We start from the raw sequence: 25,492 nt of genomic DNA, 5'->3' as shown, positions 1-25,492 counted from the left end.
TGTAAGTAAACTTTATATCATAAATTACTTAAACTATAGATCCACCAGTATGAGTTGTCCACTGAGTGAGGGCGCTACGTGCTAACATTTGACATAATCATTAAATACTTTTTATACTGTGATGAGCCTAGTTCTAAATTCAAACACCTGAAGATTTATGATGGAATATCTATAGTACGTGGATAAACACAGTTTTAAACATTTTCTCAAAATTTGATTAAAATACGCAAGCTCAAAAAGTTTTTAATTTGTTGATCGAAATTTGTTGAGTTTTATCAAACATTGGTGGTATTTGGCATACCTACTCTGCGTAGGTACTTTTGGTGGGTAAAGTGTAAAGAAAACACAAGGTGCGCGATGTCCATCATTACAGTGGGCTGATTTACAAGAAAAATTAAAATAATATAGTGTCCTCTTGCCATTTTAAAGACTTAATATAAATGACAGACTGGCTCTCTGTTGTCGTAACATCTAATAAAACAAATTTACATTAGAACGTAAATTGCAAAATTTACAATTAATACAATGACTTCTAATTGGTAACACTTTGCTTAATGTGTATTCTAGTGAATAATAATAATATTAAGTGCCTTTATTTTTACACGCACATGACTATCTACTACCTGTGGCAGTTTTCACTGGCCCTTGAAGCACCGTCGGTGCTCACCGTGTATTTCTCACTATCTGAGGCTTTAAGCGTCACAAAATCCTTGCAGCACAACTGTATTACTCTATTTTAACCCTCAGTGGCGGGCAAAATATTTTAAACTGAGGGTCTCCAAATTTGACAAAAAATACAACTAATAATACCTACATTTTACAGCCCACGATGGCCGCACGGCTTTAGCGTAGGCCTATAGTGTCGTGGGTCCCAGGTTCGAATCCTGGGTCTGGCAAGTACACATTATTTTTCAATTTGTGTATGAGTCAGAGTATGGACCTAGTAGGTTGAGCAAGTGGCTGACATCCATTTCTCGTAAAAACAAAATCTGTCAATACAAACTTCCACTCTGTGGAGGCCCATATGATCTTATTATGATCGGACATGGTCGAAAAAAAAATACTTATTAACCATGCAAATTTAAAATACAACCTTTTTTGCTAAAACTTCATTGGTTTAATTTCTATCGTAGGGAACCTTGAAATCAGTCAGCACCCTGGGCCTCCACATACCCTAAATCGCCACTGACTACTAATTATGAAAGATGTGAAGTACAAGCGTTAACATGATCTAAAAGCAAAGCTAGTCTCCAATACTAACTATTTATTTATACATATTCGATAATCTTTGAGTTGTATCAGCCCTTGATTAATTATAAATTACATTGACTGAACTAAAACCATCGATGGACAAAGTGAAAGCTTCGGAGCCGACTGTATCCGAAAGGTATAGTCGAGGTGTCATATTCTTCCCCAATTTGACTTAACTAGTCTGGGGTTAAATTGTTAACGGAGCTAAATAATGTCCAAAGTCATAGTTTATTTAAATTTGTTTTTTTTATACTTAAGCATCTTTCTAGTTTACGAAATTATTTTTTTATTTACCGAAAACAAATTCAATATGAATGTTTTATAAAGTCACTCAAGTAGATAACGTTTGAGAAAGTTTAACATTTTTAAATTATCAAATTAACCTACACATTTATTTAACATGATAACACTGTAGTAATATGAAAATTAAGTGACAAAAACTATGTACAATGTCGGCTACACACTTAACTGCATACTTTAGCTATAATATGCTTGTAGAAGTACACGTGACTTCCATAATATAACATCCACACGGCACAGGTGTACTTTACTAATAAATAACAGTGCCAATTTACGCTTGAACCATTTATACACGCTTGTGTTAGTTTACATAAAAAAGATCATAGCTTGTGGTGAAAAGGACAATTATATCTTTGTGATTGACGTAATGTAATTACTTACGAATTGATAAAGAAAATCACCGGTCACTCCTTTAATGAGAGAGGCAACTGATTCCGACTTGCAGAAGTTACGACACGTGCATGTATACGATATAGAAATTCAAAGATTTTCATGTCACCTGTACAGCAAAATATTTGTGCAATATTATCATACGCATACACATGTATACTTGTGCAATAAATTTGTACAAGTATACCGCTAAAGTATGCAGAGATGTGTGTAGTCAGCTAACGCATTTTTTAAACACGAAAGAAACACCAAAATGGAATGAATTTTATGTATCGTACAATAATTAAATACAACATGGTTAATGTCGCTTATGATTATTTTGCTTTCTGTAAATGATATCACATGTGAACTAGGAATTTATTGCAATCTTCAGATAGCTTGTGTTGATGTTTCAATAATTTTGTGATATTTCAATGCGCTATATTATATTATGTACAATTTTGACACTCACTACAAAGTAATGGCAGAGAGACCGCTTTTAAAGCTGTGGGGTTGTGGGTTCGAATCTCACACGTTGTTTTTCAATGTGCGTGTAATCCAAAGAATTGGATGAATGGTAGTGCAGTGGTTTATAACAACAGCTTAAGAACTGTCCAATGCAGACTGATTTGTTTAAACTTTTGGAGATTAATGCAGAACCATACATAGAAGTAAAAATGCAAGTAGAAAAAATAAACAATTTATAACAAAGTGTAGCTTGTTTCTTCTCACTTCTGCTAAGGCATTTTAATAAGAATACAAAATATTTTTCTCACACAAACTAGGTTGCCGATTTTGACATCGTAAGTTAGACGTCTATCTTTTAGCTCTGCATTACGCTCTTGTGGGTCTATTCTATACTTATCGAACACTAAATTGATAAATAGTATCAAACTTAGGGTAGGTTTGTATCAAAATATTAGCACTTATTGTAACAATTACACGAAGCCGGTTTTTATTGTTGCAATAAGTGCGATATTTTAACAGCAGCAAGATAGGTGCTGTTAAAATATAGCACTTATTGCAACAATAAAAACCGGCTTTGTGTAATTGTTACAATAAGTGCTAATATTTTGATACAAACCTACCCTAAGTTTGATAATATTTTTCACTTTATCACTTTAGCGGTCGATAAGCATAGAATAGACCCATTGGTCATTGAAATATTACAAGGTTTTTTTTTATTTTTGTAGCAATTAAAAAATGTGTCGTTTTTATAAGTTTTGTAATCATTTATCAATTTTGTTGCACTATAGAATTGTATGTTTTTTATACTTCTCTATGTTTGTAATAAGTTCTTAATATTTGTTTTTGTAGTTATTTATTTTTCTACTTTTGGTACATAATATTACCGACATGAGAAACTTACCTCTACTATTTTCTTAATTTATTATCGTATAGAAGAAAATTAGTAATTATCTAATTGTTATTTAAACAGTGGAATTATAATTTAATTATAATCCATAATTATTATTGTAATATTTATGCAATATTGTTCTATTGACAATGAATTGGTCAACCATATAGGTAAAAAATTTCATTATAAACATTCCGTTTGAAAGTTGAAATTCAAGTTCTTCTATTAGTAGGTATGTACATTATTGTATAGATTCTTAAAGACGTTACATAATGTGCATACATACTATTTCCAAGGACCTGTACCTTGTTTTATGAATGTAATGGACTACATACTTATTAAAATATTGGTTTTGTCACAATCATGGCTGTGTATTTTATATGAAACAATTCCTTGATTTATTTTTTACTGTGTCAACTTACTTCAATTTATTATTTATGTATTCTTTCATTTGAATAAATGTTGTTTTATGGCTTGTGTAGTTTTCTTTTTTCGCATGGCTTTATTTCTTTGTCTACCAGAGATATATGATATAAAAATTTTACTAGATATAAATACCAATAATAGCAGACAAATCTTTCTGAGGTTTCGTTAAGGCAATCCAAAATACCAGCAAAAATCACACCACTTTGAGCCCGTTCTCCGTGAAGGTTTACTAAATTAAATATATTAGAATTCTTTTTAATAATTGATGTATTATCACGAATGAAAGTTAAATAATAACATTTTTTTTTTATGATTTCACCGAGGCTTTGACTGCGATTCGCTGTCATATCGCCTCTTCTCATCTAGAGAAGAATCCGCCAATCAGCTGCTCAGTCCAATTCTGTTAAAGAACTTTACAATTTTGCCAAGCTCTTCCGTCTTACTCACCGCCAGGGCACCTTTCAATTCGTCAACATTCTCAAAGATATCAGCAACAAGATATGTGTTGTTCATATTTAGGGCATTGTGCTGCTATATATACAATGTCCTCCAAAACATTACATTCATTGCAGAGCTGCGAATCGCGTATTCCCATGAGGACATCAAATCTTTTACCCTTTGCATGTCCTGTTCTTAGCCTCAGTATCAGCTTAAGCTCATTTCTCATCAAAGAAGACTACAAACCAGGGCACCAAACGTAGGGATTGTAGAATGGACTTACTCTATTTCCCCTTTTCTAGGGATGCCCGTGGTGAAAATCTATCTACATGTTAATAAAAACATTTATTTCGGTTTAGTTATCAAAAAAGAATATTGTTTTTGTTATTGTAGGTCTATCTATGTCAAAGTGTGATAATATGTTTTTTATACCTTGAAGAATTACATATAACATTGATATTATGATTTCGAATGGAGGCGAGTCATGATTTATGGTATTTTTCAGTCATCAGAAATCGATAGACTATTTTTTTAATATTATTAAAATTGTAGTCAGAGTTGGATGCCGAGCCACAGCCAGATTTGGATTTTTTTAAAGATTAATTTGACAGTATATCCAGCCGTCAGTTCGTAGACACTGTGTCAATATAAGTCAAATTTCCAATACATGTCAGCTTGGAATGGGATTGTTGTGTTGAATTTTTCCATAAAATTCATTGGGTTATTTCAATATTTTATACTATATGCTTGGAAAAGATCTTCACCCCACCGGAAATAAAATCAATTTAATAATATGGAACTACAAGTATACCAGTAGCGAACGGTGGTGGTAAGCTGTTAAGATCCGCCATAAATAGTGCACACAAAACTTGGTCATTCGTATTTGTTTTTATTGAAAGAATACTACAATGTACAGATGGTGTTGGTTAGTTTTTAAAAATCAATTAAACGCTCCCTAAACCAAACTATAATAGTTTTGGTATACTTTGGGCGATACGTCAAAATTGTGCCCAACTTTTCATACATACCTATTTGTTTTCATTGGATTAAGAATACATAATATTACCCAATATGTTGTTGGTTAATTTTTTTAAATTCATTAATCCCTGCCTAATCCAAACTATAATAGATAAAAAATATTATTCTATCTATAAAATATCCAAAATTACGTATGATTTAATTGCATAATTTTAGATATTTTATAGATAGACAAGTATTTTTTGACCATTATTTATTATGGCTTAGTTTCGTAGGGTTTCATTAAATTTTAAAAATTAACCAACACCGTCTGTAAATTGTAGTCTTACTTCAATGAAAACAAATACTTATGACTGACAAAGCTTGTGTGCACTATTTATGTCAGATCTTAACAGCCTACCTCCACCCTTCGCCACTGGAGTATATATACTATTGTACAAATAAACCCATAGAACTATCATAAGTGTTGATCCAACACGGCGTGCATTATTTTCAAATTATTAATTAAAGTCAAATGCTTTGAATTGGTATGGTATGGTTATAGGCATGTATTAATTAAATTGTAGAAATTATTTTGTCCGGAAGACATTTTACAAAGTGCTGTGAGAAGAATTTTTGTTTTGGCACCACTACATAATATGTATATCAGTGGCGAAGTGAAGATGTAGGCTGTTAAAACTCGACATTAATAGTGAAAACTATACTTTGTCAGTCGGTATTTATTTTCATTAAATTAACACTACAATGACTGGATAGTGTTGGTTCGTTTTTAAAATCCAATTAAACCCTGCGTAACCAAGCCATAACAGATAATAGTAAAAAAATATTCATATATCTATAAAATATTTCATATTATGCTATTGAATCATACAAAATTTTGCTTGATTTAGGCAGGGTAACATGAATTTTTAACCAGTACCATCTGCAATTTGTATTCGTAGTTCAATGAAACCAAATAAGAATGGCTGACAAAATTTAATGTTCAATAATTATGTCGGATCTTAACAGCCTACCTCCACCTTTCGCCACTGATGTACATTTATTATGTGTGAAAAATGATTCAACCGCGTAACTTCTTTCTATGAAAAGTTATAAACATTTTATTTATTTCTCACATTGGATTACATTTCATGAACTGCTGTGTATAAAATTTTATGTTATTATTTTCATAGTAACATATCTAATTTGAATGTTTTGACTTGAATTGTAGCTCATCAAATAAATATATATATAAATTTACTTACATAAAAAAATATGAATATTTTTCTTGGCATACGAATAAAATTTCATTTAAGAACAAAAACTCATTTACAGATGGTTAAAAACAGTTAAGTAGATTCTACTTGGATCTGTTTAATATCCACGTTCTTACTTACTGAGTAGATAATGTTTCGGTCTATATTCGAACAAAATATATTTTCTGCATGGGTAACAACCATATTATGAAATGCATAGGGTGTCTGTCGCCTCTGACTCCGCGGAACAGAAGACAGCGTTGGGACTACGCCCCCGGAGCGCCAGATTTCAAGTTGCGCCATCTGTTAGAGCGGCCAAGAGGCGCTGGGTTCGAGAGAATCAATACGGAAGAGAGCGACGAGGAACCTACTCCTGCCACCAGCATGTTGGCGCCGCAAAATGCCTGATCACAGGACTTGGATTCGAGCGTGAATGCCTAATGTTAGAGTTTTGTATGGATTGTGTTTACCGCTGGACATTTTTATTGACACTAAATAAGCATTAAGTGACAGCCCAGAACATTATTAATATTTACTCAAAGAATCCATTTAATCTGATATATCTACTCAATTTCATATCTGTAATGTAACAATGCGCAGTGTAAAGACAAATTATATGTTTGGTGGATTTCTTATGCAGATGACTAAACCTATTTCAGAGTTATCACTTTACCTACCATGCAAATTATGCAAAGTACTCCAAACTAGCTATTCTAATGTATCACTTAATTCCAAAATCAAAAAATAGTGATAAATATGTTATGTCGTATTCTGAGAGTTAATTATCCCGGGATGTGAACCTGTCAGGTGTGCCCGGATAGTCACACTACCTGCTTAGGGCGATTACATCTTAAGATGCGATGGTTTTGAAAATTAATACTGACACTTGCGACACCAGCATCACTGCGTAGCAAGCCAAGTCTCAGTTGGCATATTACACACACCACTAGCAAATGACATGACTAATAAAATTATTGTAGGTATGTTCAAATCTTGTTTGACGTTTCAATACAAAATTTCAAGCATTTCAAGGTTTAAATTTTCACCATACTACGAATTTATCAATTGTAGATAACTGCTGATACCGACTTGTGTATATAATTGCTTCCATGTTAATTTGGACCTATAAAAATAACAGAAACATGCTAAAGTGTTAACTGTTAAGAAAAGCTCTGCTTACTTACACTGTGTCTCACTTAAAATATGTCTAATTCAATAACCTAACCTTTGTAACACATAGTTTTTGTATCAAGTTATGATACACATACAATCTAAGCATGTGAGACAAACATTTGAAGAATCTAAAAATCGAGAGTAGAGATATTAGGTTACTTGATGGTTCCCACATATACTTTTTAAATATAATTGTTATTTGTCTACCCAAAGTTTGGTATGAACTTGTGATTTTTTTATTTTTCAAAATTACATCCAGAATTTATTTGAATAATTACAATATTTGTGTTGTGATAGTTTGTACATATTGAATTAATATATATGTTTATATCAATAATTACCTAATTCAATACATACAATGCCACCTGTTGACAAACAAGAAATCAATGACCAATTATTGTGAAATAAGAATACTAAATAGAATTCTGGAAATACATCTCCACCATATATCAAATTGTCAACAGAAGCGGGTTACGCCGGTTAAAACAATGCGTCATGTTGGAAATATTGCTCTATATAAAAAGGATTATTATACTAAAGCATTGAACAAACTGTATTATCTGTACCTTCTTGTCAATTAATAATTTTATTATTTCACAATTCTTTAATTTTATAAATAATTTTCTACCATGGGGGAATGTTAAATTTAACGAGTCCAGTAGGGTACATAGTAGTTACTAAGTAATGAGAAAAAACATTATATTATTTTTTAATCTATTCACCAATTTACAGGCTATACCCAGTATTTAAAAAAAATACATTCATGAGTGTCAAAAAAATCTGTAATACTGGGTCCTCAAACAGTCAATTGGTTATTAAATCGCGGGTGGAGAACTACAAGGTTCTAAGTATCTAAGTGTTTGTTTGTGGCGAATACTTTAATGCTGGGTATGTTTTGTCAAAGATGAACACTTAGCACCTTGTAGTATTAGGCTCAGGAAATGTTTTAATCAGGGCATCAAACTGTTAATTTTTTCATTTTGGTTTTCGTTCTGGTTCAAGTAAAAAAATATTTATATCAGTTCGGTTATGGTTTTCGTTCCGAAAAAAATAACGGTTTTTCCGGTTTTCGGTTCAGCTCAACAAAGACATAAAACGTGTTGCGCCTACAACTGAATGATAACTAAAGTGGGGAGTAAGATATCATATTAATGCGTTTGTTTGAAAAAACTGATTTTTTTTTTTTCGGTTTTGTTCCGGTTTTCGTTCCGACAAAAATAACGGTTTTCGGTTCAGTTCCGGTTCGAAGCCCTGGTTTTAATGCACTGAGATTTCAGATTTGTTCAAATATTTTTAATTAGTCATTTAAATTTGCAGCAATTTTCTTCAAATTTTATCACATCAGTAAAATAAATGTTCAGTAATTAAAAAATAAAAATCATAGGTTTATAAAAAGTGTGTATTATATGGAGGATTTTATAAAAATCATTTATTATTTAAACAAAAAAGACATGTTAGGCAGGTTACTAACATTAAAAAAAACACAAAATTCAAGTCTACCAAATAGAATTGTTTAATTTTTACGAGAGCACAAAATAAATAATGTGTATATTCGCTTAAGTTTCAAAACTTTTTATCAAATTGTGTACAAAATATTTCAATTGAGTGTAATAAATATTATTATGTAGTATAAATATTTAATATAATTTACCAAAGTCTATGTAAATAAAGCTAAATTAAAATTAGAGAATTAAATGCCAATTATATAAGTTTCGTAACAAATCGTTTGCAAGTTTGGAGAGATTAGATTTGTTTTTTATGCATGAAGTTTTCTAGCCGTAGTCATTTCCCAGTGTCATTAAATATAATCGCAATTATTGATGATGACGAATGGTTATTAGGAACATAGGTATGGTTTATTTAGTTTGAAACGCCCCCACCACCCCTTAATAAGTATTAAATTGAATTCTAAAAATAAAACTATTAAGTATATTATGTATTGTACAGTCACTATTATTTATAGTATGTGTAGGTAAATAATACGTGTTAACATTTTTAATGTAAAAAAATTCACAACTTGAAAATATTCAAAAGAGCAGATATGGGAGTTTTTGTTACGCACCGTTGAATTTAAATATCTATCAATTTATTATAACATTGGTTAAGAAAAATATGACAGACACCAAATTAGTGTAAATACATCAGAATGTAATAGTGTAATTGTAATATAATCTGTTCATAACAAATATGAAGTTATAAATATTCCTATGACGATTTCCATATTAATAATAAAAGCAATGGATAATTATGTATTAAATTAAAAACATTGATTTTTTAGCATAAATTTATTTTTATATTATGTGAGATATATAATATGCATGTTAGTAGCGAAGGGTGGAGGTAGGCTGTTAAGAGCCGCCATAAACAGTGCACATTAAACTTTGTTAGTCATACATATTTGTTTTTATTCAACTAGGAATAAGGAACTAGGAATAAACTAAGGATACATATTATTACACAATATGTTGTTGGTTCATTTTTTAAATTCATTAATCCCTGCCTAAACCAAACTATAATAGATAAAAAATATTATTCTATCTATAAAATATCCAAAATTATGTATGATTTAATTGCATAATTTTAGATATTCTATAGATAGATTAGTATTTTTTGACTATTGTTTATTATCAATTGGTTTCGCAGGGTTTAATTGAATTTGCAAAACTAACCAACATCATCTGTAAATTGTAGTCTTTTCAATAAAAACAAATAAGTATGACTGACAAAGTTTAGTGTGCATTATTTATGTCGAATCTTAACAGCCTACCTCCACCCTTCGCCACTGATGCATGTCTTATATTAATAAAAAACTATAATTATGAGTATCTATTTGTGGATTTATGGATCAAGATGTAACAAAAAAAAAATATCCACATTCTATATAATAATATAAAGAGTAAATTATGATATTAGTACAATAGATTTTTAAAACGTTACAGCAGCCATTCTTTTTTCTGATTCCCAACAAAATTAACATTTGTGTTCAGTATATTGTTTGGCAAATCATCATGGAAAGATACACAGTTGTGCAACATATACAAATTTATTACAACAATAATGAATGCATTCGCGCTACGTTTCCAGAATATGTTGTGAAATTTATAGTCAAAATAATCGACCTACAGAGTTTATTATTTGTAATTTAATTGGAAAATTCGAGTCAAATCGTAATGTTTGTAGAATGGAATATTCTTAATAAAGATGTACATTTGAAGGAGTATAAAATATAATTAACGCAAGAACTTAAGCTGAATGACCATTTAGAGCTGTCAAAATTTTGCTGATTAAGCTTTAGAGCAACTTGAAACAGATCCATTATATCATGAAAAAATCATCTTCATCGATGAAGCTCATTTTTGGTTAAATGGGTTTGTAAATAAACACGATTGTAGCATTTGGTGTAATGAAAGCCCACATGCATGACAATGTAGTTACTGTCAATGGAGAACGCTACAAAAACATGTTTACTGATTTTTTCTGGCATGAATTAGATGATTTTTATCTGGACGATATGTGGTTCTAACATGATGGTGCAACATGCCATGTAGCTCATGACACAATCAACTTATTGAGAGTTAAATTAAAAATATATATGTACTTATATCTAATTTGATAACTCTATAATTGCATATAATCTATAATCTAAAAAAAATGATTAAAAGTTCAGTTTTATGTTGCTTTTATTTCTTGCAATCAATGGTTCATTGGCATAATAAAAATGGGCTTATAATTTTAATTTGAAAATATATTATGATATATCTACGCTATATATTTACGCATGAAACACAAAATTTACGACAAACAAAAAATTGTGGACATAACGGTTCTTGGAAATAGATGCCTCGTTTAATCTTTTAGACATCAATAATTGTCACAAGACTAAATCACATATGTAAATAGCACCGATCCACTAAAAACATAAACATAGTAGCAACATAATTATTTTGCATGACTAGCGGAAAGACACGAATAATGTTGTCCTGAACAATTAATTATCTATGGATTATATTATTAATAAATATCATATTTATTCACTTATAAACAGACAGTCTCTCTATGATTATTCACGTTGGATGACTCCCCCCGATAAGGGTTGTAATTATTCACCGATCTTTTGTATTTATCATCTCTCATTTGTCATATCTTTCTGGCAATCAATATAAGATTTCTTGGAGATATGCTGGGATCAAAGACTGGCCGAATCTCACAAGAAGCTCCTGAAAAATGAATGCCTTTACTTCTTATCAACTATGCCATTAAAATAATAAAATATATTTGTATATATAAGTGATTTTTCATGGTATGTATTTTGCAAGTTAAAATGTTTTTATCAGTATTTAAATAATATGTATGTACTATAAATTAGAATAATAAAAAATATTAAAGGTGTAGTGAAAAGGATTAAATTAAAAGGTAAATAAAATTGTTGTATAACATCCAGCATTGACAAGTTAACATTTTTTTGCCATATCGTCGGTAATTTTCTACAAACACGTATCTCAAAAAACACAACTTTTCAGGAGAGGCAAATAACAACATTATTCTGTCAGTTTTTAATTTAGAAATAAATTTTCTTCTATGAAATATCCATTTAGTACAGTTACACATATTTTCATGAAAAAAATGTTATGTTTCTTCAATTTACCGCACTATACTTTCGACCGATCAGTCATATTGTCGAAGATACGAGAATGCGTTGCAACTTTACCGTGAATATTAATGCAGCAAACACGTATCTTGACTTACGAGAAAGAACTTCAGTATAATCATCTGTCGGAGTTCAGTATTCTGTATACTTATAAACACGTAACTCAACATACGAGTTTATAATATTTATAATAGTCTTTGATTGTGATACAATTTTTTTGTTATTGCTTAAATCTATCATGTTATAAAGTATATTTGAGACACGTGTTAGTGGAATATGTGTGTATTTAAATTCTGAATTCATTACATCAAACAACTCAAAACTGACAAAAATTGAGATACGTGCAAAAATTATAGACGATATCGAACATTTTTTGATAGTTATTGAGATCACAAAATACGTCTGATTTTAAATATAGCATTTATCGACTAAGTAGTGCCTTTATTCCAAAGTACCCGCCGCTAGGCAATTGCCTAAAGTAACCAAGGTACCACCAATTCGATAATCCTGGCGCAATACATTCCACTCGCGGTGGGTATGTTGGAATAAAAGCGCTGATTTGCTTAAAAATCAACATGCTGACCGTTTGTACCTTACAATATCTTAACAATATAATAAATGACCAAATTTAAAAATTCTCCTCGAATCTTTGCTCTTGTGAAAACAATGTTCATGATATTATGATTTCATTTTTTTCTGCCAACTAGCTTATCTTCTTACCCTATATGGCATATTTTAATGATTATTTAACGAATGATAAAATCTAGTCTGTTAATTTTTAAGCACATTAGCTAATATCTATGTTATATAAGGTACATATATATAATATGTATGTATATAAAAATTTCAATACATACAATGAATAATTATTACTGTATGTCTGGTTTGCAAACCATTCATAATCACATTCAACAGCTTTTTTCTTAGATTGGCTTTTCGGAAGTGAAATTTTCGACTTGATTTCTTCCATAATGTCTTTAATTAGGGAAAAGCAGTTTAAATTCTGTTATTGCCTAAAGAAAACATCTACTGAAACATACGTATCTATCATTGTGGTTGTGTATCAGTACATTGTATCAAGAACAGCTTGCGGTGCCCCTGTATCGCATACACTTTGAATACCACTGTTATATGTAATTATATTGTAAAACAATGTTTCCTTTTCATTATACCTTTAGAAAAAAACTGTTTGTATAGAATATAATATGTGTCGTCCGTAAAAATTAATCAAACACTGGCAAAAATCTGTACCTACTTAGCGTGTATATTATATAAGATTTTTTAAGATAACTTTACCCAGATAAATTGGTAAGATTGAAAATTTCATTCTAAAATAGCTCATGTGATTTTTCATTTTGTATTTCAATGATCTCTTTTCAATAGATAACAAATGGCAATGCTAGTTAGGTACTTATAGCCACATAGTCAGTAACATAATATTTGAGATATCTTTACACAATATATTAGCTACAGTCACTAAATACCTATTAATCTAATAAGATAGAATATATTCAATATGTTTGACACATAGCATCAACTGTATGCGTTGTACGAATAACTTAACAACTATTCTTTGTAAAAATAGCCTGTTAATATAACATCTGCTCTTTGGAGGCATATATGCTGTACATTTACATCTATAATAATTTATTGCTTTATTGCCCGAAAGATTTTTTTGTAAATATTTGACAATCCAGCCAAGATGTGTGTCAAATGAAATTTATAATATGTACACATATTTATTTATGTAGTGCATAATTTTACATTTCCAATTCAAGCATTCCATGCACTATATTGTTAATGCATTCGGTACGAATGCGACAGTTATTTTTAAATCATCAATTCCGAAGTCCCGGAAAATTTGTAAAAAATATAGTATTATCAAAGTTAAACTTAAAAGCCATCACTTTACTATAATTTAATGTAACATAATCAGTAAAATGGCATCCTACTTGTTTGTCAACAAACGAAACATGAAGAATCATTTTTGATTGATGACATTTATTTATATTGAATAATCAAATGTACATATTTCTTAAGTCATTATTTTAATCTAATTTTTTTAAAATACATATCGTCTTCGGACTTGTAAATTTCAAAACCTGCCAAAATCATAAGAAAAACGTTAACGTGCGTAGAACACGTGTTTAGTTTTATTATTACAAATATTTTGAGTACAGCGGATTACTGCCGACTCTGAAGCAGTTGGTGTGAGTTTGAAGATCGCATCTGGCAAAAATAACATGCATTTAATCAAGAGCAAGGCCCGAATGAGTTGAGCTATTGTCTAACTACCATTCTTCATAAAAGAACTGTCAAAATAACTTTCACTCAGTGTAGGCGCCCATATGCTCCGTTTAAGAGAGAAAATAACATTGTCAGTGACCGCAAAATTTATGTCACACTTCAATGAAATGACAAGTCCTTAGGAAAGACAAAGGTTAAATGTAGGCCGAATACAATATGACAGTTATTGAATTTCATGTTGTTTTTTTTTTCGCCATATGGTCCAAACGTTTCCATCACCAATTGTGTTTTGCCTAATATTTTATTAACATATTAAGTATATAAACATAATATATTTTGAAAATTAATACCGTCAATACTGATTGATAGAATTTAAATTTATTTATGTTTTTTCTATTCCGTTTGAGTCATTTTTAACTGGATTCGTTCGACAACGAATCCAGTCAAGTAAAAAGCTTATTGCCTACTACAAGTGCGCATAGTGAAACCGGGTTGCACAACACGACACAAATGGAATAGTACAAAACTTAAATAAACTATAATATAATGTATTTTTCCGTTTTTGGAAAAAATTAAGCCATAAACCGAAATTAAGCTATTACCGCAAAAAGCCGTATAACGAGGGTCCGTATAGTGAGATATGTGTACTACGAAACGGAATCGAGCTCTGTGTGTAAATACTGCCTGAAAAAATTGTGTCAATTAAGTTAAATTCAATCCAATTGTCATACCATTTTCAATGAGGTTCAACATGCGATCCATCAATATAACTGATTCAACGAGTGGTGCTAATATTAGTCGCAGTGTGTAAAATATAACGACATGTTTCCATTTTTGTAAGTCCATCTTCACATCATCAGAATAGGTGTCTTCCACGCTTAGAGTGACGCCCAATCTCTCAGTAGCTATTTCACAGTACCTAAAATCATATACAATTAATTACATTTACTTCCTTAATATTCCAAATATAATATTAACCACTCGGTAACATTGTCTGACTTGCCTTTGAAATGTCAATGTGTTGTAATGCTTAACACTCCTGACTCCAATATGTTTTAAATGTGGCCATTTTGAGATAAGAATTTTTTCTAACAGTGCTCGAAATGTATGAACCTGAAAAATTTAGTTAGTTTCAAATCGTGTGATCTACAACTTTTTTTATGACTGTATTTGTTTGATTAATTACTAATATAAAAATGTTGTATGTGAATATAATGCTTCAATACAGATATTTGTTATATTGTGAAGTAATTTGACATAATATTATGAACAATAAAATTATTGTATTCAATGTTAATTCAAATTTAGAAATCCTGTCATTTTTATGAAGTATTTTTCAATTAAAACATATCTTGATGACGCAAACAGGAACAACCGTTTAATTATCACACCATCTTGTATTTGAAAATAAAATATAACTATTATAATATTAAGTGACTAATAAAAATATTTTTTGTCAAAATAAACATAATCGTATGTTATTTATTCAACTGCATAGTAACTCAGATGAGAATTTAATAAATAATATCAATCGTTGTTCTAGCTATTAGATACAACTACAGTATCTAATATAACTCCAACAACCAAATTTGATTAGACCTCATGACATTTTAACACAAACTATTAATAATTTTTAACTAATTATAGAAAGTATATAGGCAGTGGCGAATAGTGCACAATAAATTCAGTCAAACGTATTTGTTTTCAATGAACTAAAGCATCAATGACATTGAGCTACTTTACAAGCTGCTAGTCGGCGAGTTTAAAAGCGGGTGATACAGCTACCACCCACAAACACCCACGATGGCCGTGGGGCTTAAGCGTTGGACTATAACGCCGTGGGTCCCAGGTTCGAATCCTGGGTCTGGCAAGTACACATATTGTTTTTTAATTTGTTTGTGAGTCAGGGTATGGACCTTGTCACCTCCGAAAGGAGGGGGGGGGCGTAGGAGTAGCTGGATTGAGTATTACAAAATAATCTTAAATCAGTTTAGAGTTAAGACTAAAAATATACCTACTAGGTATTCTAGGTATTAGGTACATTGTATGGCTGGGAACTTTGCTTCCAATATTTATATAGGTAAGTGTACGAATTTTAATATTGGTCAAAATTGGATGAAAGCTAATGTAGGTAATAATATTAAAAAATGGTATTAATAATTATTATTTTTGGCATCTAAAGTGTTGTGCTGGCGATTGTTTTAAGTTATATAGGTAACTACAAAATCGTTAGCTATTTATTGGCTTTAAAATTACAGCTTGTTTGTAAGTATTTTTAAAATTGAATAAGTATAGAATTTATAATGACGCTAGGTTTTACTTGGCTTGCTTCTAGAATTAATGTAGGTATAAAAAAATGCAGGATTGTATTTATATTAAGGGCTAGAATGATTCTATTAAATTTTGTTGAAGTTGCAAAAGGGTGACTATAAATTTTCATACATCTAAGCTTACGGGCTATAAATTTCTGTCTCGCAGTCGATCTGATCATGTCTGCATGAATCCGCCCAATGATGATCCAGGCCTCATGGCCTTGGATCCTCGGAGGATGCCATGCTATAGGCGGTAACAACCTAATAGGTTGAGCAAGTGGCTGACATCCATTTCTCGTAAAAACAAAATCTGTTAATACAAACCTCTACTCTGTGGAGGCCCATATGGTCGATTAGGATCGGACATCGTCGGAATGAAATGAATGAGTCAGCTAGTGCGATTGCGATGATGACACATGAAACTTTCCACTCGCTCAGAAGCCAACAAGCTAGCGAGTTGAAACCATCATTTTTGGCACTATTTGATAGGACGTATTGCGTACCGGCAGGTTCGCCACTATCGCTCTACTGCTCAGACGCAGATTGGCCCACACGCCAGCGAGTAGCGAGTAAAGTTTTTATAGATCATGGTTTGATATAAACCAGGGCTTAATAAATTTAAAAAAACCAACCAACACCATCTGTAAAATGTATTCTTAATTCAATGAAAACAAATAAGCATGACTGAAAAGGTGTGCACTATTTTTGTCGGATCGCCCATAGCATACCTAAAATATTTGGTTTAGTTTAGCCAGGGCTTACATAATTGAATATTAAAAACTAATCAGCAGTAAATTGTATTCTTAGTTCAATGAGAACAAATAATTATGACTGACAAAGTTTAGTGTACACTATTTATGTCGAATCTTAACAGCCTACCTCCACCATTCGCCACTGATATAGCAATACACATGACGTAATACAATAAAAAAAAAAAGAATATTATTAAAAAATTTGCAAAATATAAATACTTAATAAAAAAAAATTTAACATTAGATAATGACTAATTTCTGTGTGCATAAGAAAAATAGGTAGGTAAGTAAATTTGGAAGATGACTTTAATATGCAAAATTAACTATAATGCATACCTATATGCTTAAAGGAATCATGCACTGAATAGCAAATAACACATAGATAGTGTGAATGTCCGTTTAAGTTGTTTTAACTTTTTAATACCTGCAAATCTTCATACAATCCTTTATTTAATCGCTCACAATATGTTTCCAGAGCATGGCATGAAATTTCTCTGCCCTCATAAGTCAAATGATTATTTTGGAGTCCAGAAACGTATTTACTTAATGGGTATCCTATGAAACCGTCGCCCTGACAAGTTACTTTCATGTAACAGCATCCTACAATGCAAATAAACTTCACTTCTGGCGTTTCGTTGAATATTTTAATTAAGAGAGGTCCTAGATCACCGCAAGGGTGTAATCCAACTAGTCCAAAACATTTCAAATCAATAATGTTTTTTAACATATCACGAAGAAATGTTTTTTGCATTTCCGCAGTCAACATTGTGTTAACATGATGAGGCTTGTATTTTTTCAAAGAATTGTCTCCTTTGAAATATTTCAGAGCTGTATACTCAAATTCATCATCTAGTTTCCTATAAATAAGAAATTAAATAATTATTTAAAGCATATTGAATATCTTAAGAAAATAGGTGTAATAATTATGAGAGTAATGTTGGCTTATGATGTAAAAAATAATTCTTATTGATAGAAAAGCTTGAGAAAGAACCATCGATTCCTCCATAAGTGTCTGAGCTAATTTAGGGAGAAAAATTCAATAAGCGTAAGTTTAACAGTACATCTTGTCAAATATTCTTGGTGGAAAGATATGTGGAATAAGTACTACATAATATTGTCTATTATTTTAATTAACAATGCATCCTATCATAGACACGAGTGAAAAGTTTAATAAAATAACTGTGAAATAGTATGTTTCATTATTTGATAATTCAGGTTGGATCTGTGAAAATACATATAGGTAGGTATGTCATAATTTTTTAATGAGTTAGCCTTCCATGTGGGATTTGTAATCCAATTGATAGGTTGAATGCCTGAATGAGAAAACCTTAAACAAAAATTGCAGTGCTCCGATTTTTGTTACTTGAATTATTTATTGTTACGAAAATTATTTTGAGGATTTACTTGAATGGTAAGCAGTAAAAGGTGTAGGATTAATATGACTTTAATTACTACTATTTCTACTAACTAATTTCTACTACTAACTTAACGTTGGACGGACTTTAGTAGCTCTTCCATATCATATATGGGGACACATAAGCATTAGGTGAAGCTAGCGGTGTATACATTGTGCCTAGTTAAGAACCGGGAAGTTCAAAGGTTTCAATTAGCCAGTATTTTCATCCAACACTTGATGTTAGGAGTGAACAAATAATATATTTGTGTGTGGATGCGGTGCATTGTTTCTGCCAGGCCTGCAGCGCAGCATCAACATGTTTGAATAAATATATTCCTGTTGAAAGTATTCCACATAATAAAAATTAAATACCTAGCCCCTATTGTAAGTCTGTCTTGGGCTTCGATGCCAACAGCATCTAAGTGATGTTTGTATGCGAGAGTCCGTACAAGATGTCCAAGCCCTGACCCAACATCCACAACCGTACAACATGACGTCTCATTTGCGACACACTGAACCAGCTCTGACATCAGTGATACCTCGTGTCTTTTTTTCTTTTTGACATGTTTTAAAAACAAATTGACCAGTTTCGGATGTGTTCCGTATGTATATTCGGAGGAATTCCCTGTATCATTTAGACTATTTAAAGAATCGATTTGTGACTCCTCCGTCTCAGTCTTACTAATGTTATCTTTATCTGAATCATCTTTTAAAGGTTGTCTCGGAAGACAAAGCTTTTCAACAACTGTCAGAAGAGCCATAAATGAGAGTGGTAATACTTCTTTCGGTTTTACGCCTACTATTATGTCTGCAAGATCAGGGGGCTCCATGTTAACAAAAACATCTCGCCAACTCGATGGTAGCTTGTTCCAATGATCTTCCGTGAAGAAGTCCTACAACATTGTATAATATTAGTCAAATTAGTTACCGAGAAAATGATAGATAATTGATAGCATGATAATTTTGAGGAAGAATTACCAAAACGTAAGAGTTTAATAGCCAGCCGAATTCATGAATGACATGCAGTGCAACGGATATTTTATATTTAAGTTCGGATTCAGTGATGGAATTCATCATCAACGAGGTATATAGGTATATGTATTCGATATACTACAAAGGAATTCTATTCGTTAAGTGCGATCCGAGAATCGTTGTTTTGAATTTTTGTGACGTTTAAACACGCGAGGTTTGACATTTGTATACATTATTGCCATAATAAATAACTACCCACCATACTAAACACGAACTTAAGATTTTTGCTATACAATTTTTTTGTTTTTACGATCAATCAATAGCATTAAAATTAGACAAATAGGTAGCTCTTACTGACTACTAGCTGACAATAAATCTTTAAAAAATTAAAAGAGGATAACTGTAAACAGTAACGTCACGTGCTTATTTTTTTGTGGAATGTTTGTAGAACCCAAAAAGATTGCTGTCTTCAATCTCTTTGGTAGAACCCATTACAATTAAATAATAATTTTATTCTGCAGTAAACTGTTATCGTGGTGTATTTGGTAAACTGTTATATGGATCTATGTTTCCACTAAAATACGTATTTACAAAAATTGCTAAAACTATCTATTGGTAATTGGAATAGGGAATAGGTACCTAATTGGATAATATGAGTATAAGTAGAACTCAGTATACCAATATAGTCAAATAAAGAATATGGCCATAGACAATATACGTAAAATATGGCAGCACTGTTTAGCATAGACAATTAATTGGCCATCTTTGGCGTTTGATTGGCACATTCGCCATCCCGACTGTTAAAAATATTGTAGATTTCGTGATGTTTCGCGATGATCGCGATGAACCGGCCGGAAAAATGAAGGTTTGTATTATTCCCTTTCCAAGTTTGCAAAATGTTTCGGTCGTTGTGGGCTATCCTCGGTATTTCGTTGATATATTCTACCGCATTAATAATAGAACACCGAGTCTTTTCGAACGACCTTTTTCACGGCTGCTCATCGTAGGAGTTGTTTATTTCAGAAAATTGCCGAGCAAAAATTACAAGCCTTCTCCATTGGGGCTATGGGAATGCGCCCTCTTTCCAGGAGAGAACTTGAGGAACAGAAAAAGAAGGAAGAGGAAGAAGCTGCCGCCCATGTAAGATTTATCATTTTTTTAAAACCGTTTACGGATATATTTTTAGTTGACTTCTCTATCCTTTTAAGTAAATTGATTTAGGCGTAGCTAGACTTACCCTTACTTGGGCCCCTATGTTAGAATAGGGGTCTCCCCATCTGTGTTTCTAAGAATGTGTTTCCCCCCATAGAATTAATTTAACACCATAGAGTAATAGAGGAAGATATGATTTTTTTGAACTCCTTCATGGCAAGGTGCAGAATGTGAAATAGTATATTTATGCAATGCACTGCAATTAATTTATAATACTTAGTTGCATTTAATAATTCAGTAAGTCCGTTGCATAGTTTGTGCTTCAGGGTATATCCGTGTTTAATAGCCGTCGTGTGCTGCGCAGTGTATTTCATTTATTTTCCATTAGGTTCGCCACCATCGTTCTACTCGGTCAGCTCCAACTTGATATACCTAGATTATATGTTAGATTAGGGCAGGCGTAACAAACTATAATTCAATGTTGATAAATACATTCTTTTGTTGTTTACCAGAGCCTCAATAGTGTTGTTTTTCCAATACTCAATGAATGGCAGAGTTCCGTCACGAATATCATCTGTAAGGGACCTTGGCATTACGTTTGAGAGTAGACTGACATTTATTAGCCATATAGTTACCATTTGTAACAAGACGCTTAAGATGTTGGGCTTCGTCATGCGTACTTCCCGGGTCTTTTCAGATGTTACAGTATTAAAACTTTTGTTTAATTCTTTAGTTCGAAGCAGGCTTGGGTCTATTGTTTGGGCACCGCATCAGTTGAAGTATGGCCTTATGGTTTAGAGCAGGGGTTCCCAACCTTTTTGTACTCTAGAGCACATTCTAAAATATCGGTAGGGTGGCGGGCACCACCTATTTTTAATCGACAAACTCCTTCCATAACTTCTCATTTTCCCATAATTTATTTTCTTATATTCATAATTTATTAATAAATAATAAAACTATTATTCAAATTGCATACACACAGAGAAATGTATTTACAAAACGTAAACAAAGTAAACAAAAAACACAAATACAAAGAAAACATTTTATAAAAAAATAGAATATCAATATGTCAATGTGATCTTTGGCATTGCATATCACTGGCCAGTGCCTCATAATTAGGAGAGTATGACGATAATCCTGTTAGCAAACAATCATAAAGATGCTCATCGGTGAGTCGAGATCTATATCTTGATTTTATTAAGTTCATGTTTGAAAACAATGATTCGCATAAATATGTCGAACCGAAAAATGTTTCAGTTTTATATGCCGCTTTTTTCAAAAATGGGAACTTTTCTCTGTCCACTGTATTCCAAAAGTCCTCTGATATTTAGGATTTAAGCAAAATATCATTCTTAAGCTCCAAAACTCTAGTTCTTCTGTCTTACCTTGAACAAAATCTGCAATACATGCGGCCATTTCCATTACATTTATTTGGCAAGTGAAAGGATCGATACAGAAGGAAACAATTGGCTCGATATCCGTAAACTGCAAAAATCTCTCTTCAAATTGTTTTTAACACTTGAAGATGCTTAATAAATAATGACCCGTTTAATTCATTGTTAACTAGCATTTTATTCATATGTGGGAAATGCACGAGAAAATTGATCTGCAGATGTGATATCACCAAATCCAATTTAGCTTTAAATGACTTTACAGAGCTTATCATTTCAGCTATGTTTTTGTCTTTCCCCTGCAACTCCAAATTTAAAGAATTAAATTTTTCCATGATGTCTGTGAGAAATCCCAAATCAATCAGCCAGCGAGAGTCAGCTAGTTCATCATAATTTTCCTTTTTATCGTTTATAAATGTTTTTATTTCTTCAATTCAACTCACAACTCTTGTAAGAACCTTTCCTTTACTGAGCCAACGTACTTCAGTATACAGAATAAGATCATGTTTTTTATCTTCAGTATCTTCTAACAGGGCCTTGAAAAGTCGGTGTTGCAAAGAGTACCTATGAAAAGACAGACAAGGGGTGAATATATTTAGTAATACTTTCAACTAACGCCTAGTCAATGGAAATATCTTTGCAACAGAGCTGTCTGGCTGATAACCTACCGATGGGGCACCTAGCAATGTAGGAAAAAAACTAAAGGATAATCCTTTGTTTTTACCTACCATTGCTGGTGCCCCATCGGTGGTTATCGCAGACAGCTTGTGCAAAGGCATATTTATTGACTTGGCGTATGTTCTGAATGTATTATAAATATCTTCACCCCTTGTCTGTCTTTTCATAGGTAATATTTGCAACATATCCTCTTTTACTGTGATGTTACTAAATACCATTCTCACCATAACTGCTAACTGTGCGGTGTCTGATATATCTGTTGACTCGTCAAATTGTAGCGAGAACCAGTCACATATTTCCAAGGCAGTCTTTAACTGAGTTTGTATGTCTGTTGAAATTGCATGTATTCTTCTTGTGACGGTGTTATTTGACGACTGTAAGTCTTGTATTGCTGAGACAATCTCACGTTTGTTAGAAAATCCATCAAACAAACAATCGGCACCAGTCAAAAATAGTTTTTTAAACAACTCACCATCAATGAAAGGTTTCTTCATTTTTGCGAGCATGTGAGAAATTTTGAAAGAAGCAATGGTTGCCTTTTTAGAATTTTCCACATGTCTAGTGAAAACAGTCTGTTGTGCAGTTAGACTTGATTTTAGTTGACATTTTTTTTTCTTTCTTACTTCAGATTTAAGTGGATAATTCACATCAAAAGTGCCATGAATTGTCTGAAAGTGTCGTTCAACATTATGTTTTTTCGGCATTGCAATACTACTACCACACAACAAACAGACGCATTTATTTTTCACATTAAAGAAACAATATGATTCCTCCCAGTCAGTGTTAAAATTATAGGTTCGTTGTCTTTTACTCAGTCCACTCATTTTAGAACTATATAGAAGGGATATCAAAACTCCTAATTCGTGTTTCGTCAGAGAAGATGTCTCCTAGCTAACTGTCGCGACCCGAACGGGGCAGCAATCGCAATCACAATAACAACAACGCGGTTCCAGGTGGGGAATGCTATTTGCACATCAATCCTTGTACACGCCGAAAACCCGAACTGAGCCGATGATCGCCGAAGCAATCGGGACGGTACGAGCATGTGACTACTGTCACGTGTTTCGGCGTTCATCGGCTCAGTTCGTGGCGTTCATTCACTTCGGGTTTTCTGCGTGTCAGGCTAGCGTGAAAATTCTGTCTCTGTCGAATAGTGGCGGGCACATACGAATCGTTCCGCAGGCGCCATAGTGCCCGCGGGCACAGGGTTGGGAACCCCTGGTTTAGAGGGTTCAGAAGAAATTCTTGAGACTCCTTTACTTGAGGTTATATGGATACTATCCGTGGCTTTATCCAACTGACTTTCTCTTAGGTATGCTTACATACTGCAGTCTGCAATTTAGAAGAGATTTTTATTTAGCTACCTATTTTTTTTGACTTATACGAGGTATAAATGAGAACTCTGCCATTCTGGGCAGTGAAGACCTGTATGTCACTAATAACTATCATAGAAATAGGGAGCATCAGTTGTTAATTCTCCCAAGGTGCAGACCAACCTGCCACTGGTAATGCTAATTGGGAGGGTGATAACTATGTTCAACCAAATTGCTTCAGGTGTTGATATATTCCACTTGCGGGTGAGTTTAGGTGGATGCTATTTTATAAATTCTTAACATAGGATCCACTTAGCTCATTCGGTGTGCTTCCATGCTTTATAATTAATATTTTTTTATATTCATTTTTTTTTATAATTTTGTACCTTTTACTTTACTTTTCATACTGTTTTTGTGATACTGCTGTTGGTGTTCGATGTGTGGGTTATGGTGTTGAGGATGATGATGAAGAAGTCTAAGGTGTAGCAGGAGCGAGTTTTATTTGCAGCGTAACGATCGGTACAATAGTATAAATACAATGACAGTATATAATATCTACTGAGATAGTTATGAGCCAGGTACTTAGATTCGATTCGAGTGACATTTTGATAAATCATTATTCGTTATTTATACAGTCAAAAGTAATACATAAACATTATATTCTAGTACATAATTATCTTGAACGAGTCAGCGGTTTAAATCGAGTAGCTTGTGAAATTTTATTTATTATTACAGTCATAAGATAATATGATACTACTAATTTTCCATTGCGATACCGTATTTAATATCGCCAATCAATTTGCTGATCCAGCTAAAAGTTGTTTACTGGAATATGATTCGCTGCGAATATATTATTGCGGTCGAATAATTTGATACATTAAAAAATAGATATCTGATCACTAATATACTACAGCTACATGCATATATTTATTTCTTCTTTACACTGTTTCTTTTTTTTAAATGTCATGTTGTGAACGTCTTAAACTTATAATTTGTAAAGTCCACAATATGTAAAAAATAAATAAATTGAATACTTTGCATGTGTACATGCAAGTTGCAACTACCGCGTTAAAATTCAGAAACTGCTAATTTTTTTGATCCATT

General features: G+C 32.1%; 3 protein-coding genes across 4 annotated transcripts in view; 2 read left to right on the top strand and 1 right to left on the bottom strand.

Annotated features, from left to right (window-relative positions):
* Positions 1-6,777, top strand: part of Pal1 (Peptidyl-alpha-hydroxyglycine-alpha-amidating lyase 1) — a 28,309-nt gene extending 21,532 nt beyond the window's left edge. Inside the window, exon 9 of one of the 2 annotated variants that reach the window (XM_085946989.1) lies at positions 6,575-6,777. In XM_085946989.1, coding sequence (XP_085803115.1) covers positions 6,575-6,762 — 188 coding nt within the window. In that variant the 3' untranslated portion in view covers positions 6,763-6,777. Of the gene's footprint in view, positions 1-1,133; positions 1,326-6,574 lie in introns of those variants that run through there. The other variant, XM_085946990.1, reaches the window with a different exon arrangement.
* A 4,407-nt stretch (positions 6,778-11,184) lies between these two features.
* Positions 11,185-20,065, bottom strand: LOC147072587 (methyltransferase-like protein 25B). The gene is made up of 6 exons (XM_085947299.1): positions 19,861-20,065; positions 19,255-19,775; positions 17,911-18,343; positions 15,426-15,535; positions 15,154-15,341; positions 11,185-11,744 (listed from the first exon to the last, which is right to left on the bottom strand). Exons 1-6 carry the CDS (start codon positions 19,957-19,959, stop codon positions 11,665-11,667), a joined length of 1,431 nt encoding a protein of 476 aa, XP_085803425.1. The 5' UTR covers positions 19,960-20,065; the 3' UTR covers positions 11,185-11,664.
* A 540-nt stretch (positions 20,066-20,605) lies between these two features.
* Positions 20,606-25,492, top strand: part of LOC147072586 (U2 snRNP-associated SURP motif-containing protein) — a 28,915-nt gene continuing 24,028 nt past the window's right edge. Inside the window, exons 1-2 of the mRNA XM_085946976.1 lie at positions 20,606-20,719; positions 20,878-20,994. Coding sequence (XP_085803102.1) covers positions 20,678-20,719; positions 20,878-20,994 — 159 coding nt within the window. The 5' untranslated portion in view covers positions 20,606-20,677. The remainder of the gene's footprint in view (positions 20,720-20,877; positions 20,995-25,492) is intronic.

The sequence above is a fragment of the Rhyacophila brunnea genome, unplaced genomic scaffold (assembly GCF_057557595.1).
Source record: "Rhyacophila brunnea isolate RB1 unplaced genomic scaffold, BYU_Rbru_1.0 scaffold_2, whole genome shotgun sequence".
Lineage (NCBI taxonomy): Eukaryota > Metazoa > Arthropoda > Insecta > Trichoptera > Rhyacophilidae > Rhyacophila > Rhyacophila brunnea.
This window is presented reverse-complemented; position numbering and strand designations above follow the sequence as displayed.

Excerpts from the sequence above, each read along its gene's own strand:
- LOC147072587 (XM_085947299.1), bottom strand. The coding sequence starts at position 19,959 with ATGATGAATTCCATCACTGAATCCGAACTTAAATATAAAATATCCGTT. Across the intron at positions 18,344-19,254 it reads AGACTTACAATAGGGGCTAG|GAAACTAGATGATGAATTTG; the intron begins GTATTTAATTTT and ends TCTTATTTATAG. Across the intron at positions 15,536-17,910 it reads GATTGTATGAAGATTTGCAG|GTTCATACATTTCGAGCACT; the intron begins GTATTAAAAAGT and ends TAAATTTTTCAG.